Source organism: Heterocephalus glaber, unplaced genomic scaffold, assembly GCF_053883595.1.
Source record: "Heterocephalus glaber isolate CG9 unplaced genomic scaffold, H.glaber_assembly_v1.0 deba00001793, whole genome shotgun sequence".
NCBI classification, from domain to species: domain Eukaryota; kingdom Metazoa; phylum Chordata; class Mammalia; order Rodentia; family Bathyergidae; genus Heterocephalus; species Heterocephalus glaber.
This window is the reverse complement of record NW_028258474.1, coordinates 37,748-63,326: the sequence shown is the minus strand read 5'-3', so window position 1 is coordinate 63,326 and position 25,579 is coordinate 37,748. Positions and strand designations below refer to the sequence as shown.

The following is a 25,579-nucleotide window of genomic DNA, read 5'->3' as shown; positions in this document are numbered from 1 at the left end:
GGGAAGTTAACATATAGAATTAAAGAAAAGGGGACAAAGGTTAGTGGTCGACTGTCATGTATTGATGGTCAGCAGACATTTGCAGCTTGTTCTAAAAAATGTGTGTGTCCGGAACATCAGTTCCGGGCAAACAAGAGTTGAGTAGTTTTACTTTGGGACTTTAGGTCTGTTACAGATTTTTATCTAGTGTCCCAAAACTAACAAGCACCTTTATCCATTAACTCACATTTAATCACAATGGGGCTGGAGAAAAGGAACAAAGTTTATGCAGTCCCACAGTCACTTGGGTCGACTCATCCAAGATCAAGCGACACGTGCTGGAGTACAATGAGGAGCGCGATGACTTTGATCTGGATGCCTAACAGGTCTCGCTGTCGCGCCAGCTGCCTCTGGTGGCTAGAAAACAGGCCCGACGCTGGCGATCCGAGAGTGCTCTCCACAAGCGTCACCTGGTTGCAGATTCTCAGGAACTTGGCTTCTCGACTGCAGGTCACAGAGCCGAGGTGGGCAGGGTCACGCCTGTTCTCCAGGAAATTTTCTTAGCACTGACTACTGGTAATTAAATGACGATGCCTTCAGACAGTAGTGGGAAGCTGTTTTGTTCTACCCTGGAGATTGTCTGGTATCCTCTGGTACCAGAAGACGTTGCAGTGTAAAAGCAGGAACATTGCTCTCGTTCCTTTATCATCTTGTAGCAGGACTAATTCCTTCAGTTTATTTAACTCGAATATTTGCTTCTAATCGTGAGTAACCTGTGGAGGGTTTGGGCCCAGGTTTTCGAAGAGTGAGTGAGACTTTGGTGCTTAGGGTTCCCCCATTTGAAGGAACTCTTTCAGGGTCTGGGGATTTAGCTCAGTGGTTTCGTCAACTGCTGCGCAAGCAAAAGGACCCGAGTTCGATCCCCGGTACCCCCCCCTAATAATAATAATAATAATAATAATAATAATAAAGGAACACTTTCCTGATACCAATTAATGCCTCGTTTGCTTTAAAAAAAAAAAAAAAGTTCAAGGGGCGGAGGATTTAGCTCAGTGGTTCCGCTGCCTGCCTCGCAAGCAAAAGGTCCCAAGTTCGATCCCCTGTACCAAAAAGACCAGAACAAAAAGTTCAAAATCTCACTGAAATCACCTACATCAGGTGTGAATGAGGCTTCTGAGGGTGACCCTTATACCCAGATCCTTGGTATCATTTTTTGATATAAGTAGATCACTGAAGCTAAACAAACTACTTCCCCTAGCCTGCCCTGGTGGGACAGATAGGATAAAAATTGTAGAGATTAAGCTCAAAAAAGGAAGAGCTGGTGGTAAATGAAGAACTCATTGATCCAAAATAGTTTTCAAGTCAGACTGAGCAGGAGTTTCTCCATAAGATTTCATGACCTCAGAATAATCCTCTGCGTCCCAGACCTTGCCTCGAAGCCCTCAGCAACTATTTGGTTTCCAGCCACATCCAGTCTGTTACTATCATATTTTCCTACTTTCTCACATTCCTTCAGCTGTTTCTACACATCTTGATGGCAACGCTTTTCTCTTACCTGTTTAAACTTTCTTCACCCAAAGCAGTCTGATGACAACTGCATCATAGCTCTGTCTCCAAGAGGGGCTCCCTGTGATCTCAGGCTCCCCTGGGGACCCCATTATTGACCTTCTTTCTATCAGTATTGATTTCTTCCAGTTCACCTGGACAGATTAGGAGAAAACCTAGCACTGTGGATCCGGAGAACCAATCTCTGCCCCATCCATTTTTATAAGAAGAGAATAACACAGGTCTTCATGAAGGGCTCTCCCTGCAAGAGGGATGGGATCCCCAGCAAATAGAACAGCTCAAAGTGCCAGAATGAAAGACCTGCAGACCCAGACTGGGGTAACATTTAGTGTGGTGGCTCTGCTGTCATCAAGGCATATGAGGGCTTGGGAAATTAGCTTTCACAGGCCTCAGTGTTTTCATCGGTAAGATAAGGGCTTCTTGTACCTCTCTTGGGCCTTCCACCATACTTTCCTCTCAGTCCCATGCATGTTTGTTGTGCTGTGGGAACTGTAGTTAAGACCTGATATTGTTTCCTATGCTATGTGTCTCCTATAGGAGCCTGAGTTGTGTCCATATCCTGAGAAACCAAAGTTGAAAGAGCAGATGGAGGAAAAGAAAGACAACACGTTTGCAGGACGAAATGTTCCACAGTGGAAAAGGTAATGTGGAGTAGGTAGAATCTGCAGAAGACAGAATAAGGATAAGTTGGAATCGGCAATTTCAGGAGAAGCTGAGGAGGGCCTGACAAGTTCCAAGCCTTAAAGGAAGGGCTGCACCAGAGCAGTGCAGTGTGGGAGAGCAAGGAAATCCATAGTGGATTTGTCTGCCTGCCCAAGGGGCTACACCATGTGGGCTTGGAGCAGGTTCATATCGCCCAGGAGCTGCAACTTGGAGAGAGGGAAGATGTGACTATGAGACCCTGCTCCAGATTCCAAGGTGGAGATCTGGAGCTGCCCTCGCAGTAGATGCCCACCAAATGAGCATGCAGCTAGAGGGCATAAACAAGGCTTGGAAAAGATGCCAACCTCCCTTTGTACCTTGAAGAGCTCTGCTCTGATGACATAGGTCCAGGTTAAGGGGACTTGTGCTTCAGTGTTAGACTCCTACTGTCCTCTTCATTCTCAGCTGAGACCAATCTGCACACTGACTCTCTCATACATTTGTTAATTGCTTAATTTATCTTACCCTGTGTTAAAAACCAGGGAGTCTAGATAGCAGTAAGATTTGCCTCAAGAAACCAAAGCACTGAGTGAGAGAACATAAGCATGTTCAACAAATGTGGTAGTTCCCTTGGGGTGGGCTCTTGTGGCCACATAAAACGTGACTAGATAGATCTAAGACTTCTGATCCTAATGACAAGGTGACTGAGCAGAGAAATCCCTGAAAACAGTCACATTTCCATCAGAGCTCCTGTTGTGAAATGTCATCAGGCATGGATAGTGTAGGGCTGGCTTGTGGGGGTGCGGCATTTGTTGCATCCTGGAGAAAGCAGAGCACCCTAGACAGGACATGTGGGAGGGAGCATGGTTGCAATGGTCATGGGTTGGCAACCACTTTTCTGGTTTCACTGAGTGAATACTACTGAGACTCTCCCCAGTACCTCATCCTGAGCTGGGAAGTGTGCAGAAGGAGATAAATGAAACATTATCCCGCCATTTGCAGAGTTCTGAGACTAGGTGACCAGCAGGTCAGGATAAGTGACAGTGACAGTGGGCTCATTGGAGGAAGCAGCCAGAGCTTTGTGGGAATACAACAGTCTTCATATTGATCCTCCTTCTGGTTGTTTCCAACAGCCAGGTGACCTGTCTCAGGGTAATGAGTCCTGACCGCTCACAATACTACCAACCCTGGGGGCTCCATGTTGGCTGACAGCAGTCCCACTGCTGCCAGATCTGAGACGAAGCTGATAACATCTGCAGTTCCTGACTATGTGCTGGCAGCTGGAGAAATCCAGAGGTAAAGTTGGTAAGATGTGTTAGTTCATCATTGCTGAAAGTATCATAGTCTACTCTGTTAAGTACTCAGATAAGTACTTTCCAGACTTCATTAGTCTTTCTCCCAACAAAGTGAATTCAATACTTGCCATATTCTTAGAACTGGAGTCCTTGTGGTTTTGCCCTCAAATTTCAGATCAAGTATATTGGAAGAAACTTAAGCAATTTCTACAGTGGTAGTAAAAACGTAGTGGGGAATGTGTGCCTAAAGTCTTTGATTTCTTTATACTCAAGTAGTTGATACACAATGAGTTTTGTACTCTTAGAAAATAAGCTAACATTACTGCTTTGCTCCTCTTTTTATACTGCCCATACCTAAAAAATGTAAACTCTGTACTCATCTAAGGAACTTAGGTTCTGAATTAGTTAGGCTCAGTGAACGTATTTGCTGAGGCCCTGTGTGTAGAGCATTGTGCTGGTCACACAGGGAGTACAGAGGGAGGCTACACCAGTCCTTGCTGAAAGGATCTTAGAATGCTTGTCAGATTCATCCAGGGTTCTTAGTGGGTGAGAACATCTACAAGCAACTCTGATAGGCCCAGCTTGTCACTGAAAGGGGAGATGACAGTGGAGGCAAAGACAGCTCTGGACTCTACCTCCTGAAGATTTAGGACAAATTTAATCTGGAAAATCTCTTCCAGAAAATGTCCCTCAGTTGAAGGTTTACGAATATACTTACAGGGTCCCCTCTGTGGTTTCCACTCAAGGATGACATTTACATAGGAGCAGAAGTAAAAGAAGGGTCACACACAGGGACTGGAGAAGACTGGACACAGCCTGGTTAGGCAGGACATCTCCAGCAAGGTCAAGATCTTGTTGAGAAAGCAAATCAAGAGGAATTCAGTGCGGGACTGGGATTCATTGTCATGTAGTGAGAGAATATTTACTACATTTTAGCGGCACCTAATGACGTCTGGAGAAATCATCCCCCAAGTGACCCCAGTAGGGGCCCTGTGTGCCAGATAACAAAGACAGCAGTGATCTCACAGAAACACGAGGTCCTTCAAGCACTTAACCAAGCTGGGTGAAAGGCCATGGCTTGGGGATCAAAAGAGAAAGCAGATCCCAGGATAGGTGACACTGGAAAAAGCAAAGTAGTTTATCCAATGACCAGATGATGGTGGAGAAGGCGACTCTGGAAATGAGCTGGCTCAAATTAACATTATGACTTAAAAATATGGTGTGTGTACAAATGCTAGATAAAAACCATGCATCTAGGGCCCGGGGATTTAGCTCAGTAGTTCCGCTGCCTGCCTTGCAAGCGCAAGGTCCGGAGTTCGATCCCCGTACCAAAAACAAAAACAAAATGCATCTTCTGATGTCCACTCACTCTACATGAGATATGTCCTATATTCGCCTGGGCCAATAGTGACTTTTCCAGTGCAGGTCCAGAATCAGAGCCTTACTTCCATCTCAGAGGCAGTGTCATTCTGCAGCAGAACTGGAAGACGGTGTGGGTGAAAGAGGCAGCTGTTAAAAGTGGTTGGCACCGGCCGGGGATTTAGCTCAGTGGTTTCACCGCCTGCTGCGCAAGCGCAAAGACCCGAGTTTGATCCCTGGTACCAAAAAAAAAAAAAAGAACCAAAGTGGTTGGTACCATCTTGCTCCCCTCACTGGGACCTGTGTACTCCGTCGCCCTGACCCCACCTGCTGCACCCCCAACTGAAGCAAGTCTGGAAACTAACTTGGAAAGCACTGGTAACATGAGCGTCTCTGCTGACGACTCAGGCTCGCAGAGCCTAGGTGGTGAGGGCAGCTGGTCAAGTGAGGAGGTGGGGCAGGATATCCCGGCTTCCGGTGCCGCCCTCCTCCCACCTCAGCTTTAGCGTCACTGGGCTCCACTGCACATGCGCGCTGGGGGTTGGCACACCTCGGTCTCCCGCTCTAGATCGAACTACGAAGTGTGAAAGGAATTCAGCCCCAGGTCCACAGCTTTAGCTGAACTCACACGGATCGGCTGAGCAATGCTCAATGGCAACTTACGATGGACCCCTTCAAAATATTGGTGAACTGAATGAAGACATAAAAGTACAATCAGGGGCTGGGAATATAGCTCAGCAGCATAGCACCTGCCTGGCAAGCATGAGGGCCTGAGAACAACCCCAGGGACAAAAAAAGCAGGAGGGACCTATCGTATTTATACTTCTTTCCAAAACAGTCAATACGTACACTTAAGTTTTGAACATAAGCCATTTAAACCACATGGACAGCTTGGAAAGAGATGTTGTGGGGCCAGAAAAAAAATCCATAAGTAACAAATATGAACGTGGTGTTTGGTAATGTTTTTTTAAAAAAGAAAAAATGAACCAAAAAACAGGAGGACATTAAGAACTAGTAATGACGGAGTTCAGGTTCCGGGGCGCAGTTCAGGCTCCGGGGCAGCCGGGATGGAGCAGGCTGGGGCAGCTGTGGCCGTGGCCGGAGAGGCCGAGCTGAAGTGGTTCCGCCTCAGCGTGTCCAGTAAAACGCTGGAATTCGAGCCGGAGGCGCGCAGCGCAGAGCGGCGCGGCTCCTGCTGCCCCATAACCGTCTGGTGTGGCTCCCGCGGGCGCTAGGCAGCGGCTTTCCTCACCTACAGCTGCTGGACGTGAGCGGCAACTCGTTGACCGCGCTGGGACCCGAGCTGCTGGCGCTGAGCGGCCTGCGCACGTTGCTGGCCAGGAACAACCAGCTCGGTGGGCCGGGCGCGCTGCCCAAAGGTGGCCAGTCGCCCCTCAGCCGAAGTCTTCAGGTGCTCAGCCTCAGCGGCGACTGCGTCCAGGAGATCCCCGCCTCGTTGCTGGGGCTTCGCGCGCTGCAGACCCTCAACCTGGGCGGCAACCAACTACAGAACATCCCGGCCGAGATCGAGAACTTGCAGAGTTGAGAGTGTTTATATCTTGGAGGAAACGTCATCAAAGAAATCCCACCGGAATTAGCAAATCTGCCTTCTCTGAATTACTTGGTATTATGTGACAACAAAATCCAAAGTGTGCCTCCTCAGCTTTCACAGTTGGGTTCACTTCGTTCCCTCAGTCTCCACAATAACTTGCTGACATACGTGCCCCGAGAGATCCTCCACCGTATTCATTTGAAAGAGTTGAGCTTATGAGGAAATCCACTGGTTGTTCGTTTTGTTAGAGATTTAACCTACCACCCTCCAACTCTCCTGGAATTAGCTGCACAGACCATTAAGATGCGAAATATTTCCTACACTCCCTATGATCTTCCTGGGAATCTTCTTAAATACTTGAGTTCAGCCAGCAATTGCCCAAACCCAAAGTGTGGCGGAGTCTACTTTGATTGTTGTGTCAGACAAATTAAATTTGTGGACTTCTGTGGGAAGTACCGCCTCCCGCTGATGCACTACTTATGTTCGCCAGAATGTTCTTCCCCCTGCAGTTCTGCTTCACACAGCTCCACGTCCCAGAGTGAGTCTGACTCGGAAGACAAAGGTAGTGTTGCTGCACACAGAATGCAGAAAGTTCTTCTTGGTTGAACACAAGCGCGGGGTGTTGTGAAATACTAAAAAACTGAGCAAGGGTGATTGTAAAAGAGCTTCGAGTTTAAAGTTGATTATCTTCATCTTGAGTGTCCATGAAAGAGTTGGTGATGTTAAGTTTCATCTACCATTTAGCAGGAATGAGTTAGTTTCCATGTTTGGATTCTTTTAATATAGCTTACTCTGAATGGCGGTTCAAATTTGGGTTGGTGGCAGTTTCACTCAAGTTTTGCATGAATCTCTCAGCAGAATGGTACATTCTGAACAGTGTTATACTAAGCCATGAGGACTGTAATTGGTGGTGATTGAGATGAAAGAAATTATCAACGCTGTAATTATTAGCAGAGTTGTCATTGGGTTTCAATTGAACACTATACCATAAATGGGATTCACTCTCTCCATGTGTTGCCTTGTGTGTTTAGATTACAGACCTCTTCATGTGTGCTAACAGCTGGTTACATAGGACCTAACCTTTGTGACCGGCTAAGTGGTAAAGTAAGGAATGTTAGTTTTAAATGGGATGTTTTACTCTTTTGTTCTCCTTTGTTTTATATGATTGTTAATAACTTTAATCCACCAGTGACTGTAACAGTGCCTTAATGCTAGCAAAGTTATAGAAGGTTATTCAAGAAAAAGTGCCATAATAACCCCCTCAAGGATAAGGCTCATGATGGAACATTCCACCTCACGGTCCTCAGTCTACATACAGAGGTCTCCGATAAGCAGGGCCTGAAGTGGGCTTGCTTTAATTAGCTACCATAAAAGAATGTGCGAAACAAAAATACCTGTTCAATCAAGGAGGAATCACAGAGGGAAGGCTAGTACATGTTTGTCCCAAGGAAGCTAACAGGATGGCCTTTCCTCTTGAAGAAACCCACTTTGGAAAGGAGTTATGAGGACCCAAAGAACCTTGTGTGTCTCCTTCCTGGTCATCTTTACATGGATAATGGACAGGGAAATCAGGAGTGTGGTCTGTGGGAATCTTGCAGAGAACCACAAAGAGATGGCATCTCCATACCATTCACAGTGAGCCTGGCTTTCTGTGAGTAGGTGGAGCCAGAGTGGTTTGTGATGACACACTGGTAGTGGCCCTCATGCCCAAAAGTGACATGACAGAGGTGCAGGATGGTGGTGTACTCCATCACCTCTCCATCCTGAGCATGGACATGGGCAAAGTTCTCCATGTCAGCGTTGGCCAGGACCTCATTGTCCTTCTTCCAAGCAAAGGTCATAGGGGAGCTGCTGCTGCTGGCTGCTGAGCACGTGAACCGGATGTCCTTGCCCACCACAGCTATGGTTGTCTCTGGCTGGGTGATGATCTGTGGCTTTGGGAAATCATCTGGGGAGAGAATGGCCAAGTGTAAGGTGTCCAGGCTCTTAGTACACAGAGGACCAGCTGCTATCTGAGGTAATAAGAAACCAGGTCAGAAACCGAGCAGAGACAAGATCTTCCATGGGCCCTGTCCATCACCGTAAGTGGCGTTTCAGTGCTTAATTGATGAGCAGTGATGAATGAGACAACTACACCAGTGTTATTTGCTTGCTTTTACACATAAAACACACAGAGGTTCCACCAGTCATGACTGCGTAGGTCTTACTCCCAAAGCATGGGGCCTGATGAACTTCCAAAACATCAGGACTTCTAAAAATCATACCTCCATTAAAACAATGAAAATACCTGCAAAAATGGCCAACAACAACTTTTCACATTTTTGAGAAACCAGAATGCTTTCAACAATCCATGGTATGTTGATTCAAGAAAATGGCTATATCTCAGTAAGAAAAGTGAGCTCTCTGGTGTTTTCATTTATCCTAAGTCAATCCCTCTCTCCCCAAGTCCACGGAAGTTTGAAACCCAGCAGCTAGAGTGCTGAGAGCTCCCCGAAAAGTCCCACTCATGAGATTTGCATTTATTTGACCTGATGTAATATGCTCAGTGGAGGGTGCTTTGTCCCCAGGCATCTAGTGCAAACAGCAACCACCATTTAATTGCACAGCTGTCCAAGGTGACTATACTACCTGGGGCAAAAGAGAGGCTGGCCAAGAAACTAAAGGAATATTAGGCTAATGAAAAGGTCCAACAGCTTCTTGGGAACCTAGAAGGCCACATATGCATGGGCAGGGCTCTGCATACTCAGAAAAAACAGAGGAAGTCCTTGTTTCTCACTGTGGCTGAGCTTGAGGACCTGCACAGGTAAGAAGTGGCGGTCCACCCCGACACACAGAGACTCTGGGTAGAGAATGGTAGGCTTCCTGGTCAGTGTTTTAGGACTTCTATGTCCAATTATTAGCTAATCACTGAGCTAACCAAGCAGGAACTCCAGTATCTATACAGAATAAGTTTTATAACACTTGTCCAGGACAAGACACTAAATAATCAATAAACTGGTAGAGAACAGAGAAAGAATCTGATTTCCAGATATGCCACATTATTTTCTTTTAAATAAAATTTTCAACAACAGTCAACAGAAACTGAAGAAACCTAGATCGATCAGGGACTTAATAAAAAAGACTACATGAGTTCTTATAAAAATGTACCAAATATAAATTGCGGCATTTAAAAGTATAGTGAATGAAATAAAACAATTCACTAAAAGAGCTTGATAGAAGAACTGAGCTGCAGAAGAGTCAGTGAATTTGAGATAAGTCAATGGAGAATATCCAGCCTGAGAAACAGAAAATGAGAAACTTGAACAGAACCACAAAGACTTGGGCAATAGCATCAAGCATAACAACATACAAATAATAGTCCAAAAAAGAGATTGAAGAAAATGGAAAAAATGTATTTTAAGAAACAATAATGTAAACTTTCCAAATTGGATGAAAAACATGCACCCAAGAAGTATAATGAACTCCAAATAGAATGAATTCAGAGAGCCACATCTAGATGCAGCACAGTCAAGCTCAAAGGCAAAGAATTTCGCATCCAAGTATTCCAAGATGAGACACATTCAGGGTAGTATGGCTGTAAACAAAGGGAAAGAATCTTGAAAACAACAGTAACTGATGTAGCAGTTGATTTCTCATTAGAAACTCTGGTGGTCAGAAGGCAGTAGGAAGATATATTCAAAGTACTATCTATTAAAAATTCTGTATCTAACAAAACTATCCTTCAAAAATGAAGGAAAAATTAAAATACTTCCAGATTTATAAAACAATCTGACAGTGAGAATTTACCATTACGAGACCTATTCAAGAAATACTTCCAATTTTAGCTATCACGAATTGTGCTGCTATGAACATGGGTGCACATATATCACTGTGGTATGATTCTCATAATTCCTTAGGATAGACATCTAGCAGGGGAATAGCTGGGTCAACCCAATTGCCCATCAACTGGAGAAAATGTGTTTTTTTTATAAAATGGAGTATTACTCAGCCATAAAGAACAAGAAACTAGGAACATTTTGAAAGTGTAAATAAGGACTAAAAGATGTAATAGATAATGTGAAATAGGAAGAAAAGGTGCAAAGGGGAAGGGGAAGTGGGGGGTGGGGGAATGGAATTAATATGAGAAAAAGAAAAAAATGGAAACAAAGTCTTAGTAGACAGGGAGGGGTGGAGGGGTTGAAGGGAGGGCAGGGGAATGGGTAAAAAATGGGAACCAAGATGGATTATGTAAAGGTGCAAATTTCCAATAATGAATGTCATTATATTGTATACCTTAAATGTACCAATAAAATTAATTTTAAAACATAAAAAAAAAGGAAAAAGTGCCAGAGCAGTGTACAAACTGACATATTATGCAAAACACTTTAAAGTATACGTTAACAGAACTAGAACTAGGTTAACAACTGTGTATCTAACAGCTGAACTCATGGCCATCATAACTTCATTTTTTTTACGTAAATGTAACTGATCCCTTGTGAACAAACTGCTTTTACACTTAATGGAAAGCCACAATCTTAATCTGTTCATTGTAAAACAGAACATTAGTTTTTAACAGAAAATTCTAGAAGCTAGGAAAGCTTCTTTGTATCTTGCATTAAATAAATGGGGGAAAGTTTAGAATTTTAAATAATCAAATGTGACTCTTTTATGTGTTAGTACTAAATGTAACTTTCCCTACATTTTAAGAAAAAAAGAAATGAACTAGAAAAACATGACAGTGGAACAAAATGAAGTTGAAAGCAGGGATTATTGTGTTCATGCACAATAGAACAGTTTCCAAAACTAGTTTAATCATGGAAGATTTTGAAAATAAAATATTGATAAACTTTTAAAAAATATGTTGTACCCACAGGGGAAAAGGATTCACAAATTTTTGCCATTAAAAATTATCAATTTTTTTGTTAACTACTTTAATATAGACTAAAAATTTAATAATAGTGCAACTATAAGTTGCTATTGTAAAATACATACTAGTAGTCAACCCGTAATAATGTGATGGCTAGTTGGTAAATGTTAAATACAGAGTAATATACAGATCAGATTGCATTAGAGCATCTGGTAATCTCTTAAAGGGCACACACTATTTCTTGAAAGCCAGTTGTATAACAGTGTTACATATAGGTCAAGTTTTTTAACATAGTTTTTTGTTCTAGAAGAAAGTGTAGTATAGGGTAATTCAGGGTTTGTGTGTTTGTGTGTTCATTCGTGAAACATGAGCGTTTCATGACTGCAGTTGTGAAAGACTGCTATAGTGAATCCCTTTACCTTTACCTTGTTATAATGTAGTAAGGTTTTTTCTTTTGATTCAGAAATTTTCTGCCTATATGTATAGAAACAGTCTAATGTGTTTCTGTTGCTTAACAGTAATACATGGGTGATTATATCAGAAAATAGAAATAATAAAGTTTTTGCTTCTTCACTTGGGCCATGGAAAGACTACAAATTTATGAAAGATACATCTGACTTAGACAGTACCTAAGTGACAATCCTAAAACGTTTTGTAGCTAAGTGACTTAGTTAGATGCATAAAATATTTTCATGGAGAATACTTTATAGTAAAGTAATAGGACCAAATTTTTCTGGCTTACATGTGCCTTTACCTTATTGACTGTCAGCTTAACCTAAGCAACAGCTTGAGTAATCTAAGAATCAGTCTTTGTAAAATAACTAAGTAAATGTGTAAATATAACAATCTTACTCAGCCTTTTCAGCTTTCTTGAAAGATGGTATACCCCTTGATCTTTTACAGATGTAAATATTCTAACCGGAAGTAGCTTTAGCTTGTGCCATATAGTGTAGATACATAATGTATGTGGAACAAAATGTTTATTATGGTTCAAAAGTCTATTATCAATATGTAGCTATCTTTGATAATGTTTAATGAAATCATTTAGCCAATTTTATCTTTTTAAAAATCTTTGACCTTACCCTTCACAAAAGCTGCTAATAATTTCTGAGATGTTCCTTGTTTCTATTCTTCACCTTCCCTTTTCTTATAAATGTTTATAGAAATTAGAAGATGAGACAGATGTAAGGGACTTAATCATCCAGAAACAAGAGAACCAGCTTCCAAGTCATACAGCAGACTATGTATCTAAAATAGTAGTCTCTCTCTTTAGTCATGTTTGTGTTTAACCACAGTTGATAAACTTTAGTTTTTTAAAAAGAGATTTGTCAAATAAGTTTTTGATATTGTTCCAGTTGAATGATTTTACTGAATGAAACTGTTGTAGAAAAATCTACTTAAGCAAAAGTATTAATCTGTGAAGAATGGAATTCTTCTGTGCTAATATTTGCAATTGAAATGGGTACATTGTGCATTCTTAGTAGTCTTTATTCCTAGAATCCAGTTCTGTCTGCATCACCAAACTGAGTCAGAGAGATAGTCCTAGAGCACAAGAAATAGGAAGATAAGCTAATATGAAATTTTGATTCCAAGGTTTCAGGGACTGACTGGCATAAGGACCAAGCTGGTCAGGGTTCTCAGTATTCCTTGTATTTGAATAGCAGAGATTGATCTGAAGGTGACTGTTTATATTTTACTTCTAAATGTATTCAAAAGGCATCTATTGTTCGAAATTTTGTTTAGTTTTGTTTTTTGAGACAGGCTTGCTTTGTAGTTCAGGCTGGCCTTGAACTCATGGCAATCCTCCTGCATCAACCTCCTCCTGAGTGCTGGGATTAAAGGCAGACACAACCACACTTGGCTTAAAATTGTTGATATTTAGAATTTTAAGTCATTAGATTTGAAAGTAAAGATTTGGACTGTAAACTGCACCTCAGATTTGAGAAACTTTTGTTGAAGCCACAAAAGTATGGCTGAATACTGCAAATTCTATCTGATATTGTAAATAATCAATTTCAGATAGAAAAGAAGGAACAGTCTGAGTGCTAAAGCATTAAACAAAATCGTTAAAAGCAACAAAGACAGGAATAGAGATGTCATCAGCCATTTAGGAATATCTGTGAGTCAAGAAAGCTCTTCATAGTAATACTATAAGTTGTTTTAAAAATGAAGTTAAGTGGCCTACTACCATCCAAAAACTTTTACCTCTAAATATATTCAATGTCTGCTGTTGGGAGTGTCATATCCTTCCATAATGGAGGGCCAGTAAGTAGGAGGATTTTCTCACAGCCAACTTTGCTTTTCCCAAAGGGAGAAAATAGTACCTCATTAATCTGGAACTTATGGTTCATCAATTAAGCCTTGGTTAATGTTTACCTGTTCATTACCTTAAAAAAGAAAAACAAGTAAATAGTACAAATAAAGTTTGATCTTTGAAAGCATTTTGGCAGGTGCTATTTACATATAAAAATAATGGTTATTTAAAATCTTCATGTGGCTCATTATAGAAAACTACCAATTGTATTATTCATTTAACTGTAGTTATGAATACCTATTTGTCCTAGATGATCCTCTTATACAAAAGTAGAGATTTTACTGTGTCCTTACAAATATTACTCTGTTTAATCCAAAATACTACATAATGAGCTTTTAAGTTTTGCTGGGCATTTAACCACAGTAAAGGGTATTGTATAGGTTTTAAGGCAACACAACCTGTAATAATACATAGTTCTGATTCCTGCATAGAAAAGTCCTCGACCTTCACTATCTCCATGTAAAGCACATAACATTAATGAATTTAATATCATATAATTTTCTGTTTTCATTATAGTCATTTTTTTTTTTGGTATCAGGGATAAAACTCAGGACCTTGCGTCTGTGAGGTAGGCGCGGTGCCACTGAGCTAAATCCCGGGCCCTAGGCATGATTTTTTTAAAGGCAGCATGCCTTCATTTGTAGTCATAAAGTATGTATCTTAAATCCTACTCTCAGCCTTTAGTTTTGGGAACTGTATCATTGAATATGTTATTTTTGACAGCCCCACAATCTTTTGCACATCACTGAAGGACTGTGATCCTGAGAAATTCTTTGCCTAAAACAGGACCCAGTGTATGAGCATAGGCTTCTGGGGAGGGAACTCCAATTAATTTACTACTGTTACAGGAGGTCAGAACCATAAAGATCAGGGTCCCCTGAAATAAAATCAGTGATGTATTTTCTTACGTATTTCTTTATTTTAGAAAGTTTGTCTGGTAACACCAAAGGATAACGCAGGTCCTAAGCATCTTCATATTTACAGTATCATATGAAGACATTGTTACTCTGAGGCCTGGCATGTTTGGCTACTGCTTTTCTTTATAAGTTGAAGGGGTAGAGGTTAATGTTTTAATACATTGTGTGTGTAAATAACTCAATTCTTTTTATATTTTTCTTGGTCCATATTTTCTAAGAGTAGATGTTTAAAAATAGTTCACTAACAAACATTACACATTATTTGAACACTCACAGGATAATGTCAATTTGGGTGCTGCTAGACTTTTCACTTAGCATTAATCAGTCTCAGTAATGCATGTAGGGGACAGTATTCAATCTAGTATGCATTAAATCTATTAGTTAAATGAACAGTATTTATATACTGTCATGCCAGAAAGCCATGGCAGAAAGACCATCCATCTGCATTCAGCAGAACATACTTTGTTCCTTTGGTGTGAATAATTGGATAAAATTGTTTTATTCAAAATTCCGGCTAAAGGAAGAAACTGGAATAAGATTGACATTATTCTTGCCAGTATTCCAAAAACATTACTAAATTGATTCTGCCTATAATTGATGTTTGAGAATTATCACTAATTTAAATAACATTGATTACTAGCTACGAGAAAAGACTATTAACTTTAACCCCACTTTACAGCATGTAAAGACTTGTGTTGAAGTTGTTGTGTTCCGAACTCACTTTGTATTCATAAGAAACAAAAACAATGGGAGAAAATTTTAGAATATCCAATATTTTAATTTTTCATAAAGTTTCAGACTTTAGAGTATCAATAAAGGATACTGAAAATATATTGACTTTTACTTTGTGCAAATTACTATGTATGATCTGATATCTTCATTTTCTGTATTTAAAGCTGTGTGAATTAGGAAAATCCTATAAATATATAGTTAATTAAAAGTTAATGGTAAATGAATAACTCTGGTATGATTCAACAATTAAGTTTTATTTTCTCGATATAGTTTATTGTCAAATTTATATATTACCTTATAATGGTAAATGCTCTAAAAAGGATATTTAAGCTACTTCAATTTTAGTACTTTCCCCTCACCTCCCAGGACATAACAGAATATTGTAATCTTATACCAATGTGTGTGAATTTTGCCTTATTAAACATTGTGCCTTATTTTATTAAATTGTTTTGTTGGAATCCAGTTCTATATTTTGGAAAAGTAACCATTTTTTGTTTTTCTGTGGCTTTTGTTGTGTTTGGTACCGGGGATTGAACTCATGACCTTGCACTTGCAAGGCTGGTGCGCTGCCACTGAGCTAAATCCCCGGCCCAGTATGTTCTTAATTAATAAGAATATACTTTTTAAAAGAATTCTAAAATCCTCATAATGTTTATATTTGCATCTTACTTTTATATCACCATTTTTCTGTTTGTTGAATTTATTCAATACATGAATTTGTAAATTAAATAAAAAAGTACTAATGACAAACTTCACTAAGAAATTATGAGAAACCATAGTTGTTCCAGGAACACAAAGGAGGCAAGAAAAAAATGGAATTCAGCAAGAACAATATTAATAAAGGATTTTCTTGGTGATTTTTTTTGTTGTATACATTTTAATGGATTTCTGAATAATGGCAAATACCCCTAAAGTATCATGACAGTTTTACAAGTGCATAGTTTCACAATTTCAATATGAGAAAAAGCTTTAAAATCTGCATTAATGAGGGTGGATGGGGTTGCCCATGCCTATCATCCCAGCACTCAGGAGGCTGAGGCAGGAGGATTGATTGCCTTAAGTCTGAGGCCAGCATGGGCTACATAGTGAGTTCAAGGGCAGCTTGAACTACACAGTGAGAGCCTGTCTCAAAGAAACAAACAAACAAAACAAAACAACAAAACAAAAGAAGATCTGCATTCATGTTAAGGAAATAGAGAGGTGACTTCTGGACAGCCCTGAAGAAATATATGGGAAATGATTTCTACTTTGATAATTTTATACATGTATAAGAGTGAAAAAGATAAATATGCACGTGGCTTTGGCAAGAGGTTGGTGGTACCGAACTAAGGGTAAACGATTGAAATCGGTGGCAGAGGGGGAGCGACCCATCCAAGGTGGCCTCCCAAAGAGAGCAGGCAGCCTGCATGGCCGCAGGCCCAGGCAAGGGGAAGTGATGTCACAATGACCTACCACCATGTCACCACCTTCTAATTCAGTTGCTGCAACCGCAGACCGTTACCCGGGAAACCGTGCCCTTCGGCCTCACTCTCAGTGGAGTCTGGGCTACGGGCAGTGCCTTCAGCTCTGAGCTCTGTGTTTTTCCTTCATTTGTATTGTAAAAAAACTTTGAATTGTTGGGTGTTGAACAACTTTTTCTCAACAGTAAGTTGATACCTTCAGGTACTGTCATCCTCCAGTCCCCATAAACCTATTTGATACCATTTAATGGTAACTCCTCCTGTGTTCGGTTTTCCCCACAGCCCCGAGTGCCACCTCTTTTGCCGAGGATGCCTCCCTGGAGGCCCCCGGCAGCCCTTTGTGTGATCCGAGGGTGGAGATGAGCAGCCTGGAGAGCAGCCAGGAGTCCCGCTGTCCGCAGGAAGACAGCAAACAGGGACTTGAAGACCTCAAAGAAAATTCTCACTCACTGGACTCTCCTGCCTCCATCCTGGCCAAACTGCTAGAGAAATACAGTAAGTCCCACGGCTTCATAATCACCAAAGTGATGAACGATCATTTGGTTTCTGTCTGAGAAATGACATGAACGCTCTCCTAACTTGATTCTCCTCTTCCCCTCATGAAAACAACTTTTATCCCACATGCTTAGAAATGTGGAAGTTGGATTTTGCCCTCTACTTGCTGAGGATGGGAAAACCAAGGCTGACAGCGTTCAGCACTTCTCCTAGTTTACAGTGAGGTGCAGGGTGGGAGTAGGCGTCAAAATCCCCATTATTGACTTGTGGGGCAGGCATGGCAGTGTCTGCTTTCCTCAAGAATGCCCACGCCATTTTTATTAGGGTTACGACTGTACCCTATGAGGTCCCGCAAAAGACACGTAATGTCACCGTTGGCCCAGTGGTCTGGGACCACTGGTCTGCCATCCCATCCAAGCCTCTCTGGAGTGCTAGTTGGCAAAGCCCCGGGCTGACCATGCTGGGGAAACATGGTGATAGTGCACAGCAGATGTTTAACATGGGCTATGGAAGACTCCACTCCTGACTGAAACTGGCGTCCATAATTGTCACCATGGAGACCAGAGACTGCCCGGTTGGTGGGGTGGTCGTACTTCCTGAGGCACAGGCTCCTCTTAGGAGAACCTGAGGGCCTCTTGACAGTCTGTGGCAGTTATTTCTGGGTCATCGGGGAATCTGTAGCATCTGGTTTGTCTCTCCCTGAGCCGGTGAACTTTGCGGGACGTGGGAAAGACAGCAGGGCCAGGTGGACCTGGAAGTTCTCAGCTATGAGACCTAAGGTGGGAGTGAGAACAAGAGTATGTGAAGGAGACCATCGGCCCCAGTGAAACCCAGGCCCCTGCACAGGGCCGGCCTCCCCCCCACCAGTCAGCCTGCTGCAGGTGTGGTGAGAGGGGCTGAGGTGACTGAACAGGTCGGAAAGAACAGAAGGGGTCTGCGCACCTGTGAGCCCAGAGTTCCCTCACGGACCTGCAGTTTTTACCTGACCAATGCACTGGCAGCGTTTTTTCAACTGCCAAGGACTCTGAGAGGAAAGTAACAACTGAACCATGTCAGGGATGTGGAGAGATTTGTGGTGGGAAAGGACAAGCTGTGTTTCATTCCCATCTTCCTTCAGACTTAGGCTATAAGTGCAGGAAAAACTTTGGAAGGAGATTCAGAGGAAAGACTTCCCCTGAGGTCCTGCGTGGCCACAGTGTGCGGGGCGTGGGTGCTGGGCTCGGCGGCGGGGCCCTGGGGTAGGTTTCTTGTCTTCCCGGCCCCTCGCGTGCCTCTGCCTTTCGCACGGTCTCAAGCAGTCTGAACCCACTTCTTTGAGTTGTGGCGAACGTGTGAGTGAATTCTGGTAAAGCCTCGAAACAGATCCTGACACAGAGTAAACGCGCACAGTTCCTCGTTGTTCCTTGTGCCCTACCACAAACTTAGTTGTTGTGGGGATTTATTTTCAGGTGGCTGTTTTCTTATGCATTAGGTCTTACATGTGTTTTCAGATAAGATTTTCCTATCTTTGGAAAACCTGTCCTTTGCTGAAATCCTAACCCAAGGGAACTGTCAGCTCTGATCCAAGCGCATCAGACGTCTCTGCTTCATGCCCAGCTAAGCGTTTGAATGAAGAGGCTCAGGGCGTGACAATGACAGTGGCCCTGGATTCAGAGCACTGGCTTCTGCCTCTGCTTGTTGTCTGTTGAATCGTTCACCAGTTAACTTGCCTTTGAGCTTCACTGTCCTCACCTCTAGACTGGGGACCAGCAATGTTGTGTAGCCGAGCAGTTGGGCAACAGAAACGTGGCGCCCCACACAGAGCCTGGAAGGGAGGCTGGGCGAGTCCTCGGGAGGGACGCTGCTCCTCCTCTTCAGGCAGTGTCTCCAGGATGATGTCAGGCTGTCCGCTGAGGCTGCTGGTTGTGTCTTTTCTCAGAGTTTCTAAACCTCAATGTCCCTGAGTCTCTCCCGAGGGAGAAGCAGCCGTGTGAGGCGGAGAAGCAGGAGGAGAAGGTGCCACTATCTGCGAAGATCAGGTAAGGGGTTTCCATGCCGGGCAGGTGGGTGGGAAGTGGGAAGCTCAGCCGGGAGAAGCAAGAGCAGTCTCCAGCCAGCAGAGGGGCAGAAAGCCAGGGCAGGCACACGTTTCACAATATTTTACAGGACAGGGAACACAGTCATGGTAGATGATGAAAGAACATCGTGATAGTCCTCCTTTGCACTTTGAAAAAACAACTGAGCACAAACTCACATAAGAAAACATTGAGAAATGAAACAACAGTGTGAGAATTGGTGTAGTTCCCACCTTTGGTGCTGTGCAGTCACCACCTCGCTGACTCTTCCTCAGACCACCTCCTGTCTCGTGACGCCTGTCAGCCTTTGGAGCAGAAGAATCTTCTGCTCCTGAGCCTGTGCAGCTCTGGTTCTTTCTTCCTGCATTTAACCCCGCCTCTCTCTGGGCCCATCTAAGGTTGTGGCATGGTGTCCCAGCACGGAGCAACAGTGTCTGTGTTGACACAGGAACATCCGTGGTCCCCCGAGGATCTGAGAGGGCATCTTTGGGAAGGAGATTCAGGGAGACAGACACCTGGCTGACTACGGGAGAGAAGATGAGGGGAAAGTTGTGAGATCCTACAGGAGCATTTTCTGACCCTAAGGAAACCTTTGTTTTGTCTTTCTCGACTTCATTTCCCCCAAGCAGGTCACCAAAAAGGTGCCTCAGTTCTGCTTCAAGGGCTTCTCGGCGATATCCTCGAAGTCTCTGTCAACGCCCATTTCATGTATTTTGCAACTCTCGTGTTTATCTCTTTGTCGTGTCCCACTTAGGGAAGCCAGGATCCTGATTGAGGATCGGAAGCAGAGACTGTTCCTGTTAAGAAAGCAGTCACAACGTGGCCGAGAACTGTCCATTCACCCCAGTGACCTTCTCACCAACCCCCTCGAGTTGGATGACCCTCAGAGTGACCAGGGGCAGGGCCTCCGAGATGAGCTCGTGGAGGTGTGCAGGCCGGCGGAGCTCATTGCTCACAAGCCGAGTGCTGGTGAGAAGACCGCAGGCATGATTTCACTGGGTTGCTTCAAGGTCCACAGCTCTGGGGACACGAGTTTGGGTGTCGATGTCATATTCAGAGGCGTGGCAAAATCAAGGCCACCTGAGTGGGAACACAGGAGACAGAGTCACAGGGTGGAGGACTTAGCAGTCCACCTGTGTCCTTTCCTGAATGAAATGTGATGGGGTGAGGAGGGAGGCAGCCTCCATCCAGTGTGAAACCAGAGAAGGCAGATGTGGCAGGAGGGAGCTTTTTTGAGAACTAAGAAGGCAATTTCCCCACTCCTGGTCTCATGCTTTCTTCATTCCTGTGGTTGATCCACCATTTTGTTCTAAATTTCCACCTCTATGACCTATATAGAGTAAATGGGCCAATGGTATCCCTAGATGTCTTGTGTGGGAAGGCAATATTCAATAAAGCACATAGGGGTTGGTTCTGCTACTTGACACAGCAACAGGGATGAGGGAAATGTTGCTCTATGCTTTAATGCCTTTCCCAAGCAAGCAATGGTGAGATGCTGAGCCACTGGCCCTGCAGTCCTCCTCCGTGGCAGGCGGGACACACAGCTGTAGGAGACCTGGAGTGGCTGATATCTCTAGTAGGTGTTCATCTGGGTGGCACATGACCTTTTTTCTTTGCCCATTTAAATTCAGTATTTGCCATTAAGGAAACCCTCAGATCAAGGCCACCTAGGCTCCGGGTTTGGATCTGAATCCAAGGCAGGCCATCGGCCTTAAGACAAATGTGAGACCTTCCTGAACCCACACAGACAGACACAAGGTCTGTCGCTGCACCTGATAGGCCACTGTGTTTCTATCAGCAGGTGAGTAGAGCTGCCTAGAGTCTGAACTGGCTGTTTTCACTTTGTTTGTAGATGAGCCCAAGCACGAATTGAGGGAGGAAGACTCAGTGGGATCACCGGCCCCCAGGTAACGCTGATCAGGGGAGGGGGCATCATGCACACTATGGAGAGGGTACCGGACAATGGACATAGTCAGTGGACATAGAACCACTGCTGGTGACACTGGCTTCATTCACCCACCCACACTGCAGGGCCTGCCGGGTAGGTGTCCTGTTGGAGTCCATCCTGCTCAATGGGAAGGACCCGGGATCAGAAACATCCCGGCTTTTCTGCAATGATTCATTCCCTTGTGGTTCACCAAGAGTTTGCCTGAGATGTTTGTGTTCTCGGCGTGCTTTGCCTTCACTTGATGGAGGGGTTTCCTAGCAAGTAAACAAACTCCCCATCCCCAAGAAACCTTCATACCCTGTCCTAACAGGAACAGAAAGGTGATGTTGGTGTCTTTAAATAGCTCAGGAGCATGTGTTCCCTGGGCCATTCCATGCCAAATAGAATAGGAAAAGAAGAGGCCACTGTCCATCAGGAAATGAGCTGTGTCAAACTTGGAAGGCCTTGTGGGCAAAGTCTCACAGAAATCTGCCTCAAAGTGCTCACCACTATCCCTAGGCCATTTCCATTCTAATCCCTTCTTCTGTCCCATCAGCGACCATCAAGGGAACCTCCTGACCCAGGAGCACACTGAAAAACTCCAGGAGCACGACTATGCGGAACAGTGGGCTGGCGGGGACGAGCCAGCCGAGCGGCTCCTACATGACCCTCTGTCAGGTGAGGGGTAATGGTCCTGGCTTCCATGAGTTTCACTGAGGTCCTGGCTCACAGCTGGCTCACAGCTGCTTCAAAGTTGCATTTTCCCAGCCTTCTCTTGCCCCTAGACGTTTGGGCCACAGCAAGATCATGACTTCCTGGTAGGATGACAGAGCAGGGCACAGGAGGGAGGAGCCAGTGTGAAGGGACAGGAGGCAGTTAGCTGAAAGGAGTAAAGCTCTTGGGAGCACATTCGTGTTTCTCAGGCGCTGTCCTGGTTCAGACTTGGCTTTGCCAGACGTGAGGAAGTGGTGGATGGGATTTCAGAAGAGAGGTGTCCATCTCTTCATCCCCAAATGGCGACAAATGTCTTGCATCCTAGCTATGGTGAGTGACATGGAGGAAATTCCCTAATTCCCCTCAAAAAGGCTAAAGTCCTTTTATGGGAGGTTGGAGGACTCTGATGCAGAGGAACCGGAGGGTGGGAGTGTTGGTCTACACTGAAAAACTTCCACATGGCGGGCACTCGTGGAGAACTCCGCAGAAGCTGCCCTGGCTGTGCCCTGTGGGCTGACCAGTACAGAGGGGCTTAGGTCACGGCTGTTTGTCCTTGTCTTAGAGAAGGGAACTGGTTCTATGTGAGAGCTCTGATGTGACATGCAGTATTGGGATTGTTCACCAATCTTGTGGCATTAGGAAGGACACAGTGGGAAATATCTGGTGGGAATCTAGGAAAGGATATGGTATCCTGGGAAGAAAAGGCTTTGTAACTGTGTCCTGTGTCTGCCCAGAAAAGGCCATGATGGCAATATACAAGATCGAAGATATTCTTCTGAAGAGTGAGGAAACCAAAACAGATAGTTTCTTTGAAAACAAAGTATAAGGGCCAGGGATTTAGCTCCATGGTTCCATTGCCTGCCTCACAAACGCAAGGGCCCGAGATTGATCCACGGTACCAAATAAAACAAACAAACAAACAAACAAAGGAAGTATGGGGCCACTCACATGGTAGTCCGTTTCTTCTACCATGGCACATAAATATTCATCTCTATACATTTTAATGGATTTCAGAGTAATGGCAAATATCCCAAAAATATCATGGCAGTTTTACATTTGCATAGTTTTACAATTTTCACTTGAGGAAATGCTTTAACATCTGCATTCATGATGGTGGGTGGGGTGGCCCACGCCTGTGATCCCTGCACCCGGGAGGCTGAAACAGGAGGATTGCCGTGAGTTTGAAGCCAGCCTGGCCTACACAGTGAGTACAAGGCCAGTTTAAACTACACAGTGAGAGCCTGTCTCAAACAAAACAAAACAAAACAAAACAAGATCTGCATTCATGCTAAGGAAATGGGGAGGTGACATCTGGCCAGCCCGGAGGAAATATATGGGAAATGACTTCTACTTTGACGATTTTATACACATATAAGAATGAAGCGGTCAGGCCCGGCTCCTGCCTCCCTCTGGGTGCACCATGGGGAGCGGCAGTTTGGCCGGAGTGGCGGCGGCGGCGAACCTCAACGTGGTGAGGGAGGCCATGGACGTTTCGCTTGAGAGTTCAAAAATTTTGACTACTGGTTTAGATATGGAAACTCTGTCTATTTGTGTACGACGTTGTGAACAAGGTATTAACCCAGAAGCTTTATCGTCGGTCACTAAGGAGCTTGAAAGGCTACTGAAGCACTAAAGGCTGCTGAAAATACGACAAGCTGACTTTCTGGAGAAATCTTGGTATGTCAAGCTCTGCAAGAGGATTGGAAGGTTGCATTATCGTCAAGAATGTACAGTAAAATTACTGCATGCAGCAGTATAGACAAAATTTTCCTTTTAAAAAGAATTATAAAACCATAGGTTTATAAATCAACGGAAAGTGACTTACAGAGAACTATCAGATGTGTTTATATCACATCTTACTCATTTTTACCCTTGAAGTTTTAACTCATCAAAGTTAATTCTAGAATAAATTTTAGAAAATTTAGGATAGAATTGGTTCTGTTCCTGTAACAGAATCTCAGTGAAAAATTTTCTTTGCAAAGTTAAAAAGGATTTCATCAGATTTTACTGTTTCTTAAATTTTAAGCTTTGTTAGATGCCATTTAAATAATGGCACAAGAATTTACTTTTCAGTAGCATTTCTTTTTGTTCAGATGCCTGAATGATTTCAATAAGACTGAGCAATATTGAAATAGCCAGCTTCTCTGACATTTGAAAAATAAATGTTGGCTTTTGGCTATTTCAACTTTTCATATATATGGCATCTTTACCAATTAAACTGAAAAGTCTTTTGGCAGAATGAGTTAAAAGACAGGACTTGTGATAAGCGTTTAACCGATAAACATGGCAAATACTGTTATTTATAAAATCAAAGAAAACACTTCTCTCAAACTCCAAATTTTGTGTATATTTGGGGGCTTTAAGAGTTGCTGGTTTGATTTATGATTTTGTAGATTAATTTATGTATGAAACAAAGTAGGAAAATATACGGAATAATGATTATGTTTACAGAGAGGACTTTCATGTCTCACATTTCTTAAATGTAAACATATTTTTAATGCACACTTAAGTAATATTTGAGAAAGCAAACAAAATAACAAAAGTGAAGTGTCACGTATGTGTCAGCTTTTAAAATAAAGCCGTTTTGGTGGAAAAAACAAACAAAGAATGAAGAATGATAAACGTGCACGTGGCTTTGGGAAGAGGTTGGCGGTACCGACCCAAGGGTAACCAACTTTGAAAAGAGTGGCGGAGTGGGAGCCACCCCCTCAGTGGCGGCCTCCCAAAGACAGCAGGCAGCCTACCTGGCCACCCAGCTCAGGCAAGGGGAAGTGATGTCGAGATGCCCTTCCACCATGTCACCCCCTCATTCCATGGGTGCAACTGCAGACCTTTACCGGGGACCCTGTGCCCTTCTCCCTCCCCCTGGCCAGTGTCTGGGCTAAGGGCAAAGCCTTCAGCTCTGAGCTCTGCGCTCTGCGCTTTTCCGCTTTTATCCTCAGGAACTCTCGGGAGAGGGGCGGGGCTGGGGACGGGCCCGCGAGCTGCGTGCGTGCGCGCTCTGGAGGTCCCGCCTCTGCCGCTCCCCGGCTGCCGCCTTCCAGGAGGCGTGGGGAAGTCTGCTCTGACGGTCCAGTTTGTTCAAAGAATTTTTGTTGGCAAATACGACCCAACGATAGAAGAGTCCTACAGAAAGCAAGTTGAAATAGATTCCCAACAGTGTATGATAGAAATCCTGGATATAGCAGGGACAGAACAATTTACAGCGATGAGGGATTTGTATACGAAGAATGGCCAAGGGTTTGCGCTAGTATATTCCATTACAGCTCAGTCTACATTTCATGATTTACAGGATTTGAGGGAAAGATTTTACGGGGTAAGGACACAGAAGATGCTCCAATGATTTGGGTGGGCAATAAATGTGACCTGGAAGATGAGCGAGTAGCTGGCAAAGAACAGGGCCAGAATTTAGCAAGACAGTGGTGTAACTGTGCCTTTTTAGAATCTTCTGCAAAGTCAAAAATCAGCGTTAATGAGGTATTTTATGACCTGGTCAGACAAATAAATAGAAAAACACCAGTGGAAAAGAAGAAGCCTAAAAAGAAATCATTGCTGCTCTAGATCTGAAGTCAGCAGCAGCTCTGAGCCAGATTATAGGAATGAAGAACTGTTGCCTAATGGGAAACTGCCAGCATTCCAGACTTCAAAAAATAAATCTGAAGAGGCTTCTCCTGTTTTATATAGTATGTGAAGAATTTAGATATTATATTGGTTTGCACCAGTTCCC

General features: G+C 43.5%; 1 protein-coding gene, 1 long non-coding RNA gene and 2 pseudogenes across 2 annotated transcripts in view; all 4 read left to right on the top strand.

Moving 5' to 3' along the window:
- Positions 1-276: 276 nt before the first annotated feature.
- On the top strand, positions 277-3,402 carry LOC101697273 (uncharacterized). Its single transcript, XR_015448109.1, has 3 exons — positions 277-743; positions 2,083-2,186; positions 3,321-3,402. It is a non-coding gene; the product is annotated as an uncharacterized LOC101697273 (long non-coding RNA).
- Positions 3,403-5,394: 1,992 nt separating this feature from the next.
- On the top strand, positions 5,395-9,121 carry LOC147820854 (leucine-rich repeat-containing protein 58 pseudogene; annotated as a pseudogene).
- A 7,707-nt stretch (positions 9,122-16,828) lies between these two features.
- LOC147820849 (NBPF family member NBPF12-like) overlaps positions 16,829-25,579 on the top strand; it is a 42,508-nt gene continuing 33,757 nt past the window's right edge. Inside the window, exons 1-6 of the mRNA XM_087203262.1 lie at positions 16,829-16,846; positions 16,945-17,157; positions 19,076-19,175; positions 19,966-20,180; positions 21,064-21,118; positions 21,695-21,816. Of these exons, the coding sequence (XP_087059388.1) occupies positions 17,022-17,157; positions 19,076-19,175; positions 19,966-20,180; positions 21,064-21,118; positions 21,695-21,816 (628 nt within the window). The 5' untranslated portion in view covers positions 16,829-16,846; positions 16,945-17,021. The remainder of the gene's footprint in view (positions 16,847-16,944; positions 17,158-19,075; positions 19,176-19,965; positions 20,181-21,063; positions 21,119-21,694; positions 21,817-25,579) is intronic.
- On the top strand, positions 21,823-24,638 carry LOC147820853 (mitotic-spindle organizing protein 1 pseudogene; annotated as a pseudogene).